We start from the raw sequence: 20753 nt of genomic DNA on the forward strand, positions 1-20753 counted from the left end.
CGGTGGTGACGTTCGCTTGGGTTGATTGGATTCTCGGCGAATTTTGTCCGCCACGCTCGCGCAGGGGAGGGCATCGCTCTGGCGATTTGTGGCCCATGCCGAGCATCATTTAATCCGGATGAATTCCACAGACTCCTCTCCCTCCACACCTATCTCCACCCCCCCCCCCCCCCCCAATTCTCGCGCTGGAATTTAAACGCGCGCCCCGTGACCTCCACGGTCTCCATCCCCGCGCCTTCCTTCGCACAGCGGATTGCAAGAGAACCCCTTTGCACATTGCTGGCCGCTTTGTTTGGGCCTACGCTCAGCAACAGTGGCCGATGCACATTGCACGCGTGTGTACATAGATGTGGATGCCGTCTCTGTGTGTGTGTACACGGCTAGCATAGAGGCGAAACTGGGGGAGACGCAGCGGTGTTTGTCGAGCGCGCGTTTTGGGTGAATTGTGACAGCGCAGGGCAGCGAGGGATGGCGGCGTCGCGGAGATGATTGACATTTACATTCTGAGATGTGTTTTCTCAAGCGCCGATGAAGGGTCCTTGCCTAAAACGTTGGCCGGCTGTATATTTTTTATTTGTTTGAAATCGGTGTAAAATGTCGAACCTTGTGGGTGGTAGATGTTTGTTGTTTAGTCTGTTAATATATTTATTATATGACCCGTTGTCTGTGTTCCTGTTACATTGTGATTATTATTGCAATGAATGTGTTATTGTGATGTTGCTGTGTTATATATGTTAGAATTATGAATTCAACTGTGGCATACTATCACACGGTAACTGCTGACATAGATGAAAGTCGGGTACATAAACCTGTTGCGTTAAATCACGGATTCAGATTAGCACGGTATGGCTTACGTACGGTGCGAAAGAAGTTAAACATACGTACAACAATAAATAATCAAATAACAAATCTCCACATATTCTCCACCACGACAGTAATGATTATTTAGTGTTGTGTATTATATAGTTCTGCGTCCAACCAATATCCAAATCTTATACTCAAATTAAACTATTTTTTTATTTGTTATGATAAGGCCCACTAAGCTATATAGCTCTTTTTCAGAATCAACCTGACCACAAATGATAGCTCAACATCACGTGGAAAGATATAGCAGCCAAATACTCTCTAAACGCATCTTTCTAAATGTGGAGGGAAAAACCGGAGAACCTGGAGAAAATCCACGCAACCACGGGGAGACAGGACATGCAAACTCCAAATATATCGGCGTCAAGGTCGGGATCGGGATCGAATCTACGACCTCCTGTTTACCAGGCGAGGGAGTTAACATCTCGCCACCGGGCCACTATCTATAACATCTGTCAGTTGATCAGAATTGGTTCAAGCAAGCCTGGCTCTGCCGATGAAACACACCGAAGTTTACACCATTGGAAACCTCATTTGCCAGTAACAAAATATGATAATTGTTTTTTTTACCCTTTTATCTGGCAACAAAACTGACACATTTATTTTACAAGGAGTCATGTTTACATTGACCACAATACCTGCGGTCGGAACGCAAACAAAAGACAACTCTGATAATGTATGCACTGTCCTGAGTTGTTTTTTGTTTGCGTTCCGACCGCAGGTATTGTGGCCAATGTAAACATGACTCCTTGTAAAAAAAAAAGGTGTCAGTTTTGTTACCAGATAAAAGGGTAAAAAAACAATTATCATATTTTGTTACTGGCAAATGAGGTTTCCAATGGTGTAAATGCTTACTCCGAGCTCTCATACTCTGATGGTGCATTGTCTTTGAGTTGTGCGCCTTTTGGCGTCTTCTGGTCCAACACCATGTGAGACGAGTCTCTGAAGAAAGCTGTCTCGGGTGTGGACCAATCTATTTCAAGGACAGTGCATACATTATCAGAGTTGTTGTTTTTTGTTTGCGTTCCGACCGCAGGTATTGTGGTCAATGTAAACATGACTCCTTGTAAAAAAAAGGTCTCAGTTTTGTTGCCAGATAAAAGGGTAAAAAACCAATTATCACACCGAAGTTTTTTTTATATTTGACCGATTGGTCTAAATCAGGGGTAGGGAACCGTTTTCTGCCAAGGGCCATTTGGCTATTTATAGCATCATTGGCGGGCCATACAAAATTATCAACTTAAAAATTAGCCTGTTATATTTGATCAAACATTTAATTAACTCACCCCTAATGCGATGGGTGGAACTGCTTCTCTTTAGCGAGGCGTGTGATGCTAGCTGGTATTGATGATGTTGCTACTCGCAACTACTTTTCCAGGTTTGCTCCTAGATTTATTGAATTTCGAGTCCCGCCTGCGGTTGCCTTGGCAGGGCCAGAGACCAAATGATTTCGCGGGGCCTCATACGGCCCGCGGGCCGGACGTTCCCCACCCCCTGGTCTCTAAATGAACGTTTTGGCCACTCCACCGCCCCTCGTGTGATGGCCTCCTGGCTGCTCGTGCGAGAAGTTCGGATTGTGGTCTGGGATGTCGACTTCATGGAGTAATTTCTCTGCTCTGATAACTTGTTGTTGTTGTTGCTGCTCGGACTTTTGCTTTCATGACATTTCCTTATTTGCTTATTCACGTTTTATTTTATGAGGGCTTTCATTTGCTTGATAGTTATTATAAATAGGATTTGGCCCTAATATATATACTTGATATACAGCGTTGTGGGATGCAAAAGGCATGAATGACGCGATATAAAATGTAAGTATTATTACTCATTGGTTTTTTTCGGTAAAGTCACGTATGTAGAAATACCATTAAATTATATTAAAATAAAATAAATCAATCACGACGTTTCGACCGCAACACAAGCGATCTTCATCAGGTGTAAAAAACAAATAGCACATAGGGTGACATCATGTGCTGTTTGTTTTTTTACACCTGATGAAGATCGCTTGTGTTGCAGTCGAAACGTCGTGATTGATTTATTTTAATATAATTTTATGGTATTTCTACATACGTGACTTTACCGAAAAAAACAATGAGTAATTTATGCAGTCACCAAAGCTTTAATTCTTTAATGTAAGTATTATCGTCGAAACCGGTCCAGAGTTTGCTTGTATTGAACCAATACTGCTTACATTATGCACTCCCAGGAGACCTTGTGGAAGTGTAAAAAATACTTTTATTTACAAATAAAAATTGTTGGTGATGTTGAGTCCACAGTTGTCAACCTCATCAATGTTCCCTATCAGTGCACCTGTTCTGGAACTCCTGATGGTGGTGTTGTTGTTGTTTGATTTCACCTAGCCAGGTGAGAACTCTTAGATACCGCAATAGAGTCTTAATTACAAAGGTGACCAGGTTCTTTGAAATTCACGATACTATCCGGCCTGCGTTGTTTTTTGCGCTTTGAATGAGGGCCACTACTTTGAGTGTAAATTAGTTTATTAGCAGTAATATATTGTGATAATTATTGAAGGGGTTGTCTATTAGCCAACAGCTACTACTCTTATTCTTGGTTATTTCGGTAAAGTCACGTAGAAGGGAAACAATAAAATAATACAAATATAAAACAATAACAACAATTATTTTATTGTTTCCCTTCTACGTGACTTTACCGAAAGAACCAAGAATATGAATCCCTGCAGTCACGAAAGCTTTAAATAAAAGAGCTACTACTCTCTTCTTTGGTTCTTTCGGTAAAGTCACGTAGAATGAGAATAAAATAATAAATTGATAAAATAAAATAACACAATAATATTCTCACGACGTTTCGGCCACAACACAAGCGGCCTTCATCAGGTGAAGGGAGCGAGACTGTCTGGTAGGACAGCGCACTCCAGCGGACAGCGCACTCCAGCGCTGTCCTACCAGACAGTCTCGCTCCCTTCGCCTGATGAAGGCCGCTTGTGTTGTGGCCGAAACGTCGTGAGAATATTATTGTGTTATTTTATTTTATCAATTTATTATTTTATTCTCATTCTACGTGACTTTACCGAAAGAACCAAAGAAGATGAATCATTGCAGTCACGAAAGCTTTAAATCGAAAGCTACTACTCTATTTGTTTAAAAACTGGTTATCAGAATTTTTTTAAAATGTAATACTTATCAGGCCCCATGGTGTAAACAAAGGCAATCTCCAACTCATTTTTTCTCTCTGGCCTCTCCTAGTATATACCATGAAGGGGCATTGCCTGAAACGTCGCCCTGCTATCATGGGAGCGAGGGTGGGGTTTGGTCACGCGACCGCCGCGGGTCACGTGGCGTTGACCACGTGCCGCATTACAAAAGAGCGGGAAAGTTTAACCTGCGCGCGTGAGCTCAAAGTCGTAATTTCAACAAATAAAAAAAATAACGTTATCATTGTAATTATCATCATCAACAACAACAACATCACAGTCTTCTCGCTCACAAACGGTAACGTTATTCTGCAATGAGTTTGTCAGATGTACAATTGTAAATCGACTCGGGTTCCCTCAGCTTAAAAAAAAAATAATGCGGTCCCAATTTGTGTTAGGCTGCAGCCTCGAACAATCACAAACTAAAGCATCGGGCACAAAAAAAATAGAAAGCCGCCTACGTTTTAAGTTACCTCAAATCCCGTAATGCCACCTTTTTTGACGTGTATATATATTTTAAAAACGTGAGGTAATTATCGTCGGTTGTTTTTAAACTATTTAAAGACGAGGGCATCCCCTTCTCCCCCACCACCACCACCTTCACAAACGTGGCCACGACCCGTGAGAGGCTTGTCACCGCGTGCCGCGCTCTATGTAAGTTGTGTCCAAGAGCTGTGTGTAAGTTGTGCACAAGCGTTGTGTGGTGGTGGTGGTGTTGTTATTGAAGTGGGGAGCGGTGGTGTAGCGGTTAGCGGCGCTGCGCAACGAACCCCGGCCACCCGAGTTCGATTCCCGCTCAAGTTCACCAACACCCAGCGACGATTGTCAGAACCGGTTGCCTGGGTCTTCTCTAGGGTCGACTCGGCATCAAATGAGTGTGTAAAACATCGCCACTGGGGAGACAAAGGCGGTCGGGCGTTGTGCCGACCACCCACACCCCCTCGCGTACCGTTGGAGGCCTTCATAGACGCTCGCCGACAACACTTGCTCCCAAGCGGTCTGTTACTAGGCTACGGAGGGGAATTTGTTGGTGTTGTGTTGTGAGCGGCGTCCGTCTCCCCTCTCCGATGATGATGGTTGATGGTGGAGAGGCGGGAGGACCCCCAGTTGAGGCGAGATGTCGGTAACGGAGGCGATGGACGTCGACTGCCCAGACCTGGGCAAGATCGCATCCCTGTTCGCTCAACTTGGTAAGGGCCTCCCAACATTCGTGTTCCCCTCTCGTTCCCCCATCGAATAACGAAACAAACTCTGGGCCGAAGCGTGCTTTTAAAGCATCGCAGATCTGACAGGGTCAGTTGCATTTCCGTTGACTTTAACTGGTAGTGAGAAGCTCATACCTGTCAACCCGTACGGCTTACTCGTATTATTGTACGGAGAAATTGAGTTTTCAACTCGGGCAGAAAAAAAAATGATTTTGTCTTATTTATTTGTGTGTTTCTCCCTTGTGATGAGACTTTGTAGGATGAACGTTGAGATTTATAAGGGCACGGGCTGACCAATAAGATGTGAATTGGTCTGTAATAAGGTAGGGCACTGATAAGGGGTTGACATGTATGCAGATCTGACAGGATCAGTTGCATTCCCGGTGACTTAACTGGCCGTAGATGATTTGTTATTATTATAGTGCCTCTCTAAATGTAGCAAGACGCTTCTAAACACCCATCAGCTCTATGCGGATATTGAACTTAACTCCATATGTGATTGTACGTTATGATACGTTTTCTGAGATTGCATATGTTCTTACATTCCACAACAGAATACGAGGAAAGTAAACTGGTCAATGCCTTGGCTGAGGAAAAAGAAAAGGCGAAAAGTAAGTGCTGAGTAGTGCGTGTAAGATAGTGAATCTATCTTCAGACATAAAGGTGGTATAATGAAGATACAACACCTATTCTTAAGCCTAATGAAAGTGCACCTGACAAAATGTATTGGTTTTTTTTTTCTCCTGAAGAAGGCTAATTGACCGACACATCCAGATCTCCCTTTTCCTCCCAGTGATAGAATACAATTCATAATAAAAGATTTTGGGTTAGATCACGTAAGTATAAATGTGTCGTAACCCTCCATCACTCAACACAAGGTTTAGAATACAAATATGTATGTACAGTATGTTTAATTTATCTGTTTACTAACTGGTTTATTGAAGGTGATGGCTGTTCTCCATATCTGGAAATGGAGATGTAATGATCAGATTTTATGTTCAATTATATGAGTTATGTAGAGGACAGGCTCACAAGAAAGCACAACTTTTACTGTTGTGTAGAATCACAATTAGAATAACCAAAGGTAATTTTATATTGTCTTTATGCTGTAAGTTCTAACATATATAATTCACTGGCGTCGTCACGTGTACCATTACGCCTGTCACCGCTTATTAGCAATGCTCAACAATATTATACTGTACTCTTCAGGCGAAATGTCATTTCAACCAAAAACTAATCATGTGGGAGGCTTTTCGGAGTTTAGCCAAAGCGAATTGTGAACAGCTCTTGCTTTAACCGAGGGTTCTCCGTAAAAAAAAGTTAAATTTTAAGGCTGAGATTTTATTAAATGAAAAAAAACCCCAAACATTTGTGAATTATAATTACAATGATGACTGAGTGTCAGCCAAGGAATGAAATACGTCAGAGAGGACACGTTCCCAGAAGATGGAGCGATGAAATTAGCTCAAGTGCAGGTGTTTGGTGGATTATTACATTTCAGCTTGGGTTGTCTTTATCCAGCAGTGGGTGATTACAGTTCCATAGGGTTGAACTGCTAAATGCTTCTCAAGAAATATGGTGAAACAGCTCTTACACATTTTATTTTATGTTGGAATGTCATTTCCCCTGATTTAACGGATTAATGACAATAATTAGTGCCGCATTGTACGATGATCATAATTGTATAATTGCTATGTTCATTGTTAAAGTGAATGCAGATGAATTAAAGGAGACACGGGCAAAAATAAAAGAGATTGGAGTGAAAACCCGGGAACTTGATGAGCAGTGTGTACAGCTTGAGCATACATTTCAGCGCAAAAAGACCAATTGTGAAACGTAAGAGCATCAAACGCGAGCCATTGCATGTGCCTGATATAATGCCACTGAAACAAATATTTTTTTGCACAATGACCAATGGGAAGCATGATTCGTGCCTCTTCATTTTATTCTTACAGCTTAAAATTGACTTGGGCAATGTTAGAGCAACATCAGTTGACTCGAAAGTCCCAATTGCAAGTTGCCAAGGAAAACATGGCAAAGGAAGCGTAAGTATCGTGTAACGTTACAGATTTGTATTTAAAGCTTTCGTGACTGCAGGGATTCATATTCTTGGTTCTTTCGGTAAAGCCACGTAGAAGGGAAACAATCAAAGAATAAAAATATAAAACAATAAAATTCTCACGACGTTTCGACTGCAACACAAGCAATCATCAGCAGGTGTGAAAACCACAGCAAGAACATTTGAAAAAAGTGGAGGTTTTTTTTTTACGCTAGCACCACGGAGAGCGAGGTTCTTTGCAAGCCATCTGTCTACCATGAGAGATTCGTTCATGAGGCTATCCACATAGAAACACAGAGAATTTCAACCGAGAAGATGGATTCTGGCTTAGCAATCATTGGAAGGATTTGATAAACCACTTCGGGTCTTAATTGATTGTTCACGCTTACGGTGGCTTTCAGACCGCATCCATTATTTTCGTCTCCCCCCTCCTCTTTTCCGAACATAGATGGACTCGTCCATCTGAATAACTGACAAATCGCTCTCCGTGGTGCTAACATTAAAAATAACCGCTACTTTTTTCAAATTTTCTTGCTGTGGTTTTCACACCTGATGATGATTGCTTGTGTTGCAGTCGAAACGTCGTGAGAATTTTATTGTTTTATATTTTTATTATTTTATTGTTTCCCTTCTACGTGACTTTAGAATATAGCGTTACAGATGTTCATTTGTCTCGCCATTAATGTTGCTTAAATTCACCCATATTCTTCATTCAGGGACTTCCAACCGCAACCTAATCCTTACAAATAAATGTACAATTTATTAGCCGTGGGACACAACACCTGCTCAATGATGCCCTGTTTTGATTATATCACAGGCTGATAAATAACAAGGACAGTGTTATCACCAAATGGCAACTATGATAATTATATAGCGGGGAATATAAATATTACATGCCATTTCTGGAGCTTGTTACCTTGGGTTTGTCACACACCCAGGAAGTATTATGATGAAGTCAAGCAACATTACTTGACGATTTGGAATAAATACCAAGAAGACTACAAGAAGCTGCCATATGATCTACATTTCCACAAGCAGAAGGAGGAAATGGAGGCCAAAAAACATGACGCCCTGGCCAAGGAAGTGGAGGATTCGCAAGAGGCCATCTTTCAAAGTAACAACTGACGCGTTGAAGAGAGTCAACACGTTTCTGTTTTTGTTGTTGCCTGCGAAGTTTTTTTTGTCTAAATTGTCATTGATGTTGTGTTGAACATTTCCATAATCACAAACAGGACCGAACAGCATCTGTAATATTGTCTTTTTTCAGGTCGGTTAAAGAAGTTGAATGACTTTGTGGTGGGGACGTATCCTTACAGCTCTTCTGGGTTTGTGAAGTAGCGGTAACTTGTGGGTGCTGCTTTAATTCCGACATGATTCCAGCACTTTAAAATTGGTCCATTTTTTTATTAGTGTACAGACAGTCCTCGAGTTATGAACACCGTGAGACGTTTTGAAGTCAGCCTTGTGCTAGGAGTTAGTGTTGGTGTGTGTGTGTGCGCACATGTGTGTGATGGCGACAAAGGCGGCCGGGCGTGGCGCTAACCACCCACCTCCTCGTGTGCCGTGCCGGCCGTCATAGGTGCTTGCTAACAGCACTTGCCCCAACAATCTGTTAAGGCTATAGTCGGGACCTTTGTGTGAAAGTGTGTGTGTGCATGCGCGCGTGCCCCCGTGTGCGTGTTTGTGGGGAGCAGTAATGCAATGGTTAGCGCGCTACGCTACTAACTCATCGACCCAAGTTCGATTGCTGCTGATAAAATGAGTACCTGGTGCAGTGTGTAAAGCATTACCACGAGGGAAGCAAAGGCGGCCGGGTGGCGGTGCTGGCCACCCACCCCATCGTGTGCCGTGCCGGCCTTCATAGCCGCTACCCGCGAACAGCACTTGTCCCAACAGTCTGGTAAGGCTACACAGGGAATTGTCGTTATTGTGCAAGTTCCTCCGTTTGTGTGTGCGTGTGTGCAATTGTTACCGCACAAGCAAGCCAGCATCGGGACTCAAGGTAAGCCAAAAGAAAATTGATATATATATTTTTCTAGTTATGTTACTTTATACGATTATTGATTAACTTTACAATATTTATTACAGTATTATATGTAAATGTAAAATATTTCTTATTTAGGAGTTTGACAATGCTTCACTTTGTCGACCTGTAACACATTTTATAACACTGACCGTATGTGCATTCAAATACAGAATGTACGAATGAGTCTCAGGATCGGAACTTGTTTGTAATTCGAGGACTGCCTGTACACAATACGGGCATTCACAGAGTCAGTACCACGTTTTGCCTCCTAACTGGTCACATCATCGGAGTTGTTCACTTGCACATACACGTGTAGGATCTGATTTTTAAAACAAAACATAGTTTGAAACACTCATTTATGTGCATCGAAAGAAATCCTCAAGTGCACATTCAGGGTCCAGACGCAGGAAAATACAATGGAATTTGAAGCATTGGCTGCGGCTAAGCAGCAGTCGTCTCTGCACGTCCTGGAAAATGAAATTGAAATGGTCAAGGTACAATTCCTGGCATTTGGGTTAACAATGTAAAACCAACTATATAATGGTGAACCTCATTTGAAGTAAAATCCAAGGTCTTCATGAAATAAACATATAACCTGATGCTGTTTTACTCGGTAGATTCAGAAACATCACGTCTCTAATGGAGCCGTCATCAGGGACCGTGTGGACTGTACTGACAGTGGTGAAATTCAAACAGACATGGATGTACACCATGGAGGCCCAGTCTCCTTACGTCAGCCACGAGCACAAAACCGCGACGACTTGCAGCACAGGCTAGTAAAGTTACATTTGAGCAGTTCTTGTACATGTGTAGTGGCATAGAATAAGTAATGTAGCAGCATAGCGCTGGCTGCTGGCGGGGAAGATGATCAGCGGCTTACAGCAGCCCTGACGTCAGCAGGCCTCGCTCTGCTGATTCCCTCATTTTATTCAAATAATGTCTTAAGACGCACTTATTTTTAATGGATTTTTCTATTTCTTTAATCCTTTGTTTTGCAAATTTAGATCTGATTGGTGTGAGCCTGCATGTGTGTGTTTGTACAGCTCCTTGTGATCTCCAGGTGAAAGGTTCTTTAGAAGGGTACATTATTATAGAAAGTAAAGTTATTTTTGGCCAAACAATCCAAGATGTATAATGTGGCATATTCAGCAAAGGATATCTGGCAGAAAGGTTACAGAAGGGGCACATGGGGAAAGCCTGGGAACCCGCTGGTAGGTTCTAGAGAAGGTGTGGCCGGGGCGGAGCGAGGCCACACTGGGAGCATAAAAGAGGGCCCTGAGCAAGAGCTCGGGGCTGTCGTATGAAGTGGGATCCCTGTCGTGCTGTTGAAGATCGTCGCCATCGGCACTGTCGTCTTCAATCGACATTGTGCTGCTAGACGGTAGTTGGCCGTCAGTGTTAGACGGCTAGTGTTGTGTATAGGCTAGCAACCCACGTAGAGTTGCGTATAAGCGAGCAACCCACGTAGAGTTGTGTATAGGCTAGCAACCCACGTATAGTTGTGTATAAGCGAGCGAAAGAAGAGTGTGGACCAGCGTAGGCTTTGTATTGTGCAGAGGGTGCTCGTTAAATAAAATGTTTGCGTCTCTGAGTAAGTTACTACACATGTATGAAAAGTAAAAGCATATTAAGTGACAGTTTGGATATTGGTCTTTCTTCATAGCAGAGATATGAAAAAGGGTTATTATCTGACAAGTCACCTATATTTTATAAATTTACTTTTAGGTCCACAGTGTTTTTGTCAAATGTATTTTTGTTATTTGTGCTTGTGTACAATTGCGAAGGCAGTATCACAAATATAAAGATACTGAATGAATTCACTTCCACTGGACATTCGCTCTGCTGATTCCCTCATTTTATTCAAATAATGTCTTAAGACGCACTTATTTTTAAGGGATTTTTCTATTTATTTAATCCTTTGTTTTGCAAATTTAGATCTGATTGGTGTGAGCCTGCATGTGTGTGTTTGTACAGCTCCTTGTGATCTCCGGGTGAAAGGTTCTTTAGAAGGGTAAATTATTATAGAAAACAAAGTTATTTTTGGCCAAACAATCCAAGATGTCTTCTTGGTTCTTTCGGTAAAGTCACGTAGAAGGTAAATAATAAAATAATAAAAATATCACATAATAAGCGCTGCCTTTCCAACAGTTCTGTTTCTTCACCTGAAGACGGCTGCTTGTGTTGTGGCCGAAACGTCGTGAGAATTTTATTTTATTATATTAAATTTTTATTATTTTATTATTTCCCTTCTACGTGACTTTACTGAAAGAACCAAGAAGATTAATCCATGCAGTCACGAAAGCTTTAAATAAATAAAAATCCAAGATGTATAATGTGGCATATTCAGCAAAAAGATGAGACGAAAGAGAGGGTGGCATTGAGAAAATTAAGCTCAATGGACCTAAACAGACTACAAAAAGAAACGTTTTTAGTTTGGTCTTGAAAGCACGGATTGTTAACAGATGACCAGACTTCAGAAGGCAGACTGTAAATGCAACAGCTATCTGAAAAAGATTATTACATAAGGAGAGTGTGATGGAAGGCGGAGTAAGGGAAGGCTTTGGAGGACAGCATTAAAGACAAGACAGTAGAGGGTGGCCAGATGGTTGTGGTATGAGCTAGCACCATGAGTACCTGGGTTCGAATCTAGGTCTGTGAATAAACGGGGTTCTTTAGTGTAGCGAGCTTAGAGTTACAGCCTAGTCTCCAATGACTGCACAAAATAACCATCACTTTAACTTTAGTTCTGCACTTAAATTGACTAAATTCCAGTTTTACAATTAAATATATGGGTTTGACTGTCATGTTATGAACATTACTTAGTGGCAGAGTGGGTGAAAAAGTGCTGCCCCCTGCTGTGTGAAGGTCATTTGAAGGGATCTCAGAAGTAGCTCTGTGATACTCTTTGGTTCTTTCGGTAAAGTCACGAAGTTAGAAATAAAATTAATTATTTTATATGCAGTCACGAAAGCTTCAAATAAAGATTAGCTCTGTGATGTCTGCATTTTGTGGGCTGTTCGCCAACATGAATGGTTGCACTGCTCTGCGTGAGATCCGGATGGATGACATGACGTTGATAGTACAATCGGGATAAAACTAAGTAAAACGATTATTCGAAGAGAAAAAAATAGGAATTAATTTTGCAGCTGCAGGAAGTGGAGGATACTAACCAGTGAATGCCACAACGTTCCACAGGGGATCTTCCAAGTGACTGAAAGTGTTCATAGAGCTGCATTTATAAGTCATGGACCAGTTGGCAATTGATTATGTAACCCACAACTGCATGCATTACAGTGAAAAGGAACAATTCCCACAAGTGGCTCTTTCACCAAATCAAGTGGCGGTCACGATGCAAAATCCTGCAGGGCAAGCTCAACCATCACTCAGCTTTAAAGAGCTCGGTGGGTTTTGTTATTAATGATTATCCGGCTCGGTGGCTCTGCGTTAGAACGGTCGGCTCAGATAAAAGTAGTCCTACATTTGTGGGGAAATCAACAGTGGTTGTCCTATGGATAAACTCGTACCCGCCATAGGAACGTGGAATTCTCACCACTGACTCAGGGCTATAATTGGGAAATTAGCACCATCTCAAAGCTTTATCTTTTGACTATTAATAGTAGCTACAGTTTTTTTTCTCCCAATTTTTGTAAAATATAAAAATGTAAATTTTCTTTAGCAAATTTATACAGAATATTAAATGTTTATATTTCCACAAAAATACGAATTATCTTTAATTAATGTTGTGTAATTTCAAAGCACATGTTAGTCACGGACATGCATGTGATTTATTCAACTCCGTTATTTTTCTTTTTATCTCATTTACAAGCAATTATAGCTCCAAAAATAAATACCAAGTCCAGCGAACCGCCACGCATGCCTGAACTTCAGATCCATCTTCAAACCGACAAAACATGTGATCAGGTAATTATAACCATTGAAGAAATAAGACGTACCTTAAACTTGTGCCCGTGTCAGTGAAGTTGTATAAATCTGGTCACGCACACAATGGATTGATTACAAGACTCACCCCAAAGTTTTGCTTATCTGTAAAAAAAATGAAAATTACTGCTATTCATTGGCGTAAAATAAAATGTTTCGCTCCGGATGATGCTGCAAAGTATTTGTATTTTGATTTAGCGTGCTGATCTTAAAGGTGCATTGAAAAATGTGATACTCCGCCTGATGCTTCTGTTGTTGTGGAGTAACTCATGCAGCCAGCTATGGCTCTAGGGTTTGATGTTACATGTTATTTATGTAGTTTATTGTAAAAAAATTCGGTCACAGTCCCTATGATCACTGTTACATTGCAATTATGGCTTATTTTTTGGTAATTTCGAAAAGTTTTTTGGTTTGGACATGTTTGCTTGTTGTAGTACGGAGTTAGACTGATGGCCTTAATCTAAGTTTTCTTGTGGTTGTTGTTGTTGTTGACTTGCATCCCACTGGGATTTTTTGCACACAGCGTTGGTGTACGGTGCTTTTTCAGGAATATTTTTGCTGTTTTTTTCATGGATTTTTTGTTTGCACAGTCACACATAGTCACTTTAAGATGTTTTCTTGTTTTTGTTTGTTGTGGTTGCACCCGATTCAAGAGCCGAATGGCTCACAGGGCTATACCAAATTAAAAAAAAACTGAAAAAACGGTATTTATCTTTTCCTAGGGAAATGCAAGAGACGCCGCTGCAGATGGCAGCAGAATTGCTCTTTCAACCAAAGCTGTGGAGGGTTCAAGAAAAAACATCTTCAAGGTTGTACAGCTGCCTGCGTCACTTCAAGATCGTATGAGGTGAGTCAGTCTTCATTCGACTGCCAGTTATTTAAACTTACCGGGAGTTTAAATTTTGCATCTTTCGCGAGGGTGACCTGGGTTGCGTCATTTTAGCGACGAAAACAATTTCCTTGGAAACTCGCTTCATCCCGTTTGCAAGGGTGTGCATATGAACCTCATGGCGGTACCCTGGGGAACCACAGTACCCCGGCTCTCGCATAATGCCCGTGATGCAGTCATTTTTAGTCTGTTGATGGCTGGCGATGCGGCAATCGACTCATCTCGATGAGCTGTACACGATGCACTATTAAAATCTTGACTTAAACTTTCGTGACTGCAGGAATTCATATTCTTGGGTCTTTCGGTAAAGTCACATAGATAGGTTCAAAGAAAATAACCAAAAACTACGACGTTTCGATCGCAACACAAGCGGTCGTCTTCAGGAAAAGGAAGACGACCGCTTATGTTGCGATCGAAACGTCGTAGTTTTTTGTTATATTTGGTTATTTTCTTTGAACCTATCTCCGTGACTTTACCGAAAGACCCAAGAATATGCACTATTCAAAGTTGAATTTTTCGATAACGGATGTTTAATGCTGTTTGGTGTTTCAACATCACGGAGTAGCACTGATTTCGGATTGATTGGTACCCCAGTCGCGGAGTTAAGTTCACCCCTGGAAAAAAATAGTGTCCCAGAAAAAATATATTTAATTGCCTCGGCCACTTTGTATTATTTGGTACCTCGGGGTATCGCCATAAGGATCATTTTTCACAGCAAGTCATTTTAAATACACACAATGTCTAAACACTTAAAATTTAGCAAATCTCCACAAAACATAAACATTTAATACACAAATGAAACAAAGCTAAGGTGAATTGCACGAAATGTTTCATTGTGTACACAAGAAATAAGATGCCAGTTATGGTAAGGAAAGTAGACCAACTCGGTAAGTAGGGCCAATGCAGGAAAATGCACGGAATATAAATTTCAAATAAATTGGCTCAAGGTGGCCAAAAACACTAAAACGACGCAGTCTAATCAAGAGAACAACACAGCACTGTACTAATGGGGTCGAGTACCACAGTTGTGCGGTAACAACCAAGTTCAGCTTCTTTAGAATGAGCTTCAGTAACAGTGACCGCGCATCCTATGTTTACAGACTTCAACGAGAAGACGTGCCTAAAGAGAAGGACAACGCACTACAAGACAAGGGTACGCTGGAGTGGATGGGAGTTGTGTTTTACGGGAGCATGGGATACAGGGATAACTTGACCACAATTGACAAAATTAGTGAAAGTTAATTTTGATATTTTTTGTTCGCGACTTCCCGTACCTTTACACCCAAAATCCTCTTGACCTCCACATACCAACCATCAGTGCAGCATCAGCAGTTGATCATGTACTGAATGATATATTTCGGTCAGTTGTACATTTCTGACACTCCCTTATATCTTTAAGATGAAGAAACTGACATCAAACAAATGGAATATGAGAGCAGAAGGTCCAGTCAACCGTATCAGAGTCAGGTACCCCACATTGCGTTACAACTGGTTACTGATGTTGTGGGAATGCCAACACAAGAACAAACTTACTAGCATTGGTGTTTTGTAAACTTTATTCCAAACTAAAACAGTCAAAGTTATTCGCTGCTCATATGAGCATTGAGGGGTGGTGCTTACCTATTTACACCCCTAAGCCGGTGATGGAAATTCCACTTTCCTATGGTGAGAGTGACTCTCCATTAGACAACAGTTGTTCACTTCCCCACAGGATAAATCCTGGAGGGATGATGGGCTGAGTCAACCCCCAACCAGGATTTGAACTTGTCACCTTCCGATTGCGAGCAGCTTACTCTATCGTTGAATCACCTGGCCGGTTCCTGTTTCAAAATAGCCTCGTAAATGTTATAGACTATTGTAAAATCACCTCGTACTTGCAGACCAGTGCTCTGTATACCATGTTCTGCATAGGGACAGCTGCTACTGGGGTCTCCCCTTGGCTACACTGCTAGTAGGGCAGCATTTTGACTTGCATCCCACTGGGATCATTTTGCACACAGCGTTGGTGTACGGTGCTTTTTTCAGGAATATTTTGCTGTTTTTTTCATGGATTTTCTGTTTGCACAGTCACATAGTCACTTTAAGATGTTTTTCTTGTTCGTGTTTTTGTTTTTTTGTTTGTTGTGATTGCACCCGATTCAAGAGCCGAATGGCTCACAGGACTATACCAAAATAAATAAACTGAAACTGAAATTTCAGTGGTTAAGATGAGCTGTGATGCATGGTGCTTTGAGTTTTTGAGGTATATAAGCACCATATAAATTAAAAACCTTACATCTTAAATCTTCAAATGTGAACATTATAAAAGGGTTGCCTATTGTATCATTGAAAAAGGAGACCTGGGATACACAATGTAGGTGCAGAAAATCACAAAAATCTACAAATAATCTAGGACAACAAATATGTATGTACAAGCAAAATGACTTAACAATCACAAAATAACCTTTGCCACACGGTTTTTCCAGACACAACTCAAAACAATAAACTGTCAATAGCAACCGCATATAATTGTGTTGTCATATTGTTATGAGTATACAGGAATCAGTTGGATATGCCGAGTTGTCCACGGTCTTTGAAGAAGATGAAATTCCTTCCCAAACCTCGCCGTCCACTCCGGCTGGACAAGGAAACGCCATTGTTCCCGCGGGGTACATATTTCCCAAAATAATAAAATGATGCAAACAGCAATGCCATATCCATCACCATAATAGTTAATATGTAATTGCATTATTTGAAGGCAAGTATGGAATGTAAATTTCAATTTAAAAACTAGTAATCAGAAACTTAAAAAAATGACATTTTCATCAGGCCCCATGGTGTAAAGTGCAGTCTCCATCTCTTATTCACTCTCTCTCTAGCCTCTCTATATGCTGTAAAGAATAGTCATTGCCCAAAATGTCACTCATATATTTCATTTTAAGACTATTATTGATAAATGTGTTTTTTTATATATATATAACTTGTGTGTTCCTTTGGCAGCAACGCAAGTTCACTCAAGGCACCGCACTCATCTGAAGCCAATGACAGTGGTGAAACTTCATCGGAAAATTTTCTTGATATTTTTATGCCAAATTCTCCAGGCTTCACGTTTACCTGCAGACCAATGTTTAACAGAAACTCAACACAGGTGACATTACACAATACACTGTATAACCACTACAAAGACTAAGGATCCCCCGTATAGCCTCAACAGACTGTTAGGGCAAGTGCTATTAGCAGGCACCTATGAAGGCCGGCATGGCAGACGAGGGGGTGGGTGCCTAGCACCACGCATGACAACCTTTATCTTCCTAGTTGGCGATGTTTACACACCGCATTAGGTACTCAATTGAGGCCGAGTCGACCAAGGGGAAGCCCAGGACCGATTCAGAAAATCGTCATTGGTTTTGGCCATGAGCAGGAATCGAACTTGGGACGTCGGGATCGTAGCGTAGCGCACTACCGCTCCCAACATAAGGACTACACACACGTATAGATATAGACGCGAGTAACATTGAGAGTGACATACCGTGTGAACAGCATGCTGCACGTATTAATACAAAAGATTTGTGTTCCCGGAGTTCTATACACACGCAGACAAATCAACAATAAGAACTATTTAGAATACCATTCTTTGACACCCACAGTACGTTTTTGCATTCTCACGCTCTTTGTTCAACACATACTGATGTTTTCTACGAATGGAAAATAAACTTCAAATTGCCCCAGGGGACGTGCTTTAGTTGTATCAAGATGCAAATCTGGCCCAAACAGTAGTGAAAGTAGCACTTTAGTAATAGCATGTGTCTATAACAATGATACGTTGCAGCTAAAAGTGAAATGTATCGTCTTGTTTTTCAGAATCAATTTGGAGGCGCTTTAGAGGAGACATCTCATGACATGTCTAAAGCAGGTATGCACTTACACAATCATGGTCCTATATATGATATTGACTAGGTAAGAAAATATTTATAATTTGCTTAGGGAATTTAATATGTTCGTAAAAATAAGCCTCAGTAATGGGTCAGAGACGAAACGATCATGAATACAACCACCAAATCCATTTCGGCGCTTTAAATATTAATATTCGGTCAAACATTAGCATAAAGTTTATACACGTGTACACACACGCCTGTTTAATTGCTTCAGCAGAGCACTCCAGAGAGTGAAACGTGCGCCTTCATTCGTCTCCACGTCCCCCAAAACAATGTGAAAGGTTACAGTATTTATATTTAATTTTGATAAGGTACTCAAAATAACAGTAATGCCCACATTCAAATAAGTTATGCTTTTTTTAATTGCAGTCTTATGCCGTAAACATGTAGATGATTTCATATTCTATGGTTCTGTCGGTAAAGTCACGTAGATAGAAAAAATAACAATAATAAAGTGAATAAATAAAAATAAAGTGAATAAAAAAATAAATTTTAAGTCAAAATGTAGATGATTTGTCGTAGTTGTGTATCAACGACAAAGTAAAAAATAATGGCAAGCAAAGGACATCTTACGTGGCAAAAACTAAACATGAATGCTACATCAAATCCACTTAGTGTGACACCATTACTCATTGCTGCCATCACAAATTAACACAAAGCACTTCTTCGATGCTAATGGATTTTGTGTTCATACATCCCTGATAATGCGTCTGCATTAAGATAAATTAATACATTAACAAACCCAATCCAAGCTCTCCTTTTTTTCTTGCCCTTTCATTTTATTTAATGCAGCAGCTTTTACTGAAGCCACTGGAAATGGCAGTGAACTCCCGCAAGGATTTACTTTGTTTAATTCCCCAAACTCAGAACGGAACGAAGAGTCCATATTTCCATTTGACTGCTGGGGCAGCAATAGCTCCTCGACTGGTTTTAATAAACTTAACATGCAGGCATTATTGGGTGAGCGCACTGGATTTAATTTGTTTTAATGAATACTATCATAACGTTAATGCCATTTTAAAATCTATATATTTTTCGATAAGTGAACTACCGACATACATTGCTTTTAAACAAAAGAGGAGCAAGTTTATCAGTACAAAAAATGAATCGCCAGGGATTAAAGATATTTTACAAAGGTAATACACGCTCCCTTTACTAGTTATGAGCTACATCACTGCCCATACCATAAGCATCAGTTTAACACGTAGGCTTTCGCGACCAATATCATCCATAACACAGGTTTTTTTTAATTAGATCGCGTAAATGTGTCGTTAAACCCACCACCGCCCGACACAGCCAATTAGTAAGCTTTGTCACGTAAACAGAACATGCCAATTCGTTACCAGTACAGTACATTGGTGTGTTAGAGAGCAAAGCCACAACATAATTTTTTTGTAAATGTTGTGGCGTTCTTTTTTTGAAATGTTGTGGCTTTGCTCTCCAACACACCGATGTGCTGGACTGGTAACAAATTGGCCACGTTCTGTTTACTTGACAAAACTTACTAATTGGCTGTTGGGTGGTGGCGGGTTTAACGACACATTTATATATTTACGGGATCTAACCAAAAAAAAACACAATGAATCCATAGTCGAAGTGACCTGGAGCACGAGTCTGTATGTAAGGGGCAGTCATTTCTGCTGTGCCTGCGATCCCAATTGAGAAATTTCGGGGTAATTTTCAAAGTTGCCAAATTTGGACACCGACGCCGGCACACAATGACCGACTCTTGTGAATGACGTCAGGGAATCTTTTAACGTCCACTGTACGGCGATGACGCGCGCAGTAATAAACAGGGCGGCCGTTGGATTCAAACCGTCAATCTCTGCCATGGCCACCTCTCCGTGATTCTGCAATGCAACAATTCACCTGCACAAGCTGTTTGTATCGCTTCCATGTAATCCCAGTGTAGCTGTTCCATTTTTGTTCATGGTTATGATTCCTAAATATATATTCAATGTAGGCCTTTCTTTGGTTAGTGACAGCTTTGATGAATGCCTACATTTCCAATCATTTGAGTGCCTTTTCAGTCTAAAAGGAATAGTCTACAATGGAAATTGAAATCTTAAATTAACAGTGTAACAGTTAGCAGTGTGACAAAATAAAAAGTGAAATACTGAATAAAAACCCCATTTAACTGTGACATTACCACAGCATATGAGGAACTGGGAATACGTAGCAACCTGCCACTACTTTAAGGCACGAGGTAGCAGGATCTTACAAGCACGGCTCCAAACCATGAATAAAAACCAACAAATTGTCAAATGTTATGCCGAGTCGCCATGTAGCTTTCCCACGTGGGCCCTGAGACACAGACCCTGGGACTTCCCACAGTGTCTGTCTCCTGTCTGTCATTATTACAGTCCTTACAGCCCTGTGGATGTAATCAATAAGAATGTGGCTGTACGATGTGTTTTTGGGTTCAACGTGATGTCTGATGTTTCGCTGGGAGCCAAACGTGAATCACCATGCCGAATAACACGCGGTACAACCCGAAAAGACATTGGAAAACCTGCTCAAGAATGTGTTTGTTGATGTTTATGCTTAACTTCAAAAGTTGTACTTTTGAAGTTTATGTTTGTTAAGTTAATTGTTCTGCAAATGTATGCTGTTCAGAGTTTAATAAAAACAAAATACTAATGCATGACACGTGAAGATGACTCATCATTGTGTTGCGGTGAAGGTGAA

General features: G+C 40.9%; 1 protein-coding gene across 4 annotated transcripts; it reads left to right on the plus strand.

Annotated features, from left to right (window-relative positions):
• Window positions 1-4036: 4036 nt before the first annotated feature.
• LOC142929571 (uncharacterized) lies at window positions 4037-20709 on the plus strand. Of its 4 annotated transcripts, XM_076071017.1 has the most exons (18): window positions 4054-4331; window positions 5123-5223; window positions 5793-5849; window positions 6948-7074; window positions 7194-7283; window positions 8236-8411; window positions 8565-8601; window positions 9718-9817; window positions 9941-10095; window positions 12618-12724; window positions 13150-13244; window positions 13985-14109; window positions 15252-15304; window positions 15551-15618; window positions 16690-16799; window positions 17131-17278; window positions 17992-18043; window positions 18858-20709. In XM_076071017.1, exons 2-18 carry the CDS (start codon window positions 5151-5153, stop codon window positions 19052-19054), a joined length of 1770 nt encoding a protein of 589 aa, XP_075927132.1. In that variant the 5' UTR covers window positions 4054-4331; window positions 5123-5150; the 3' UTR covers window positions 19055-20709. The 4 variants fall into 4 exon arrangements, 3 of the variants coding, with proteins under 3 accessions (XP_075927134.1, XP_075927132.1, XP_075927133.1); XM_076071018.1 differs by lacking the exon at window positions 4054-4331 and having other exon boundaries at window positions 4503-5223; XR_012945709.1 differs by lacking the exons at window positions 15551-15618; window positions 17992-18043; window positions 18858-20709 and having other exon boundaries at window positions 4037-4331; window positions 17131-17219.
• Window positions 20710-20753: the final 44 nt, after the last annotated feature.

Source organism: Petromyzon marinus, chromosome 31 (assembly GCF_048934315.1).
Source record: "Petromyzon marinus isolate PM22_M1 ecotype Great Lakes invasive population chromosome 31, UKy_Petmar_22M1.pri1.0, whole genome shotgun sequence".
In the NCBI taxonomy this organism is placed as follows: Eukaryota; Metazoa; Chordata; class Hyperoartia; order Petromyzontiformes; family Petromyzontidae; genus Petromyzon; species Petromyzon marinus.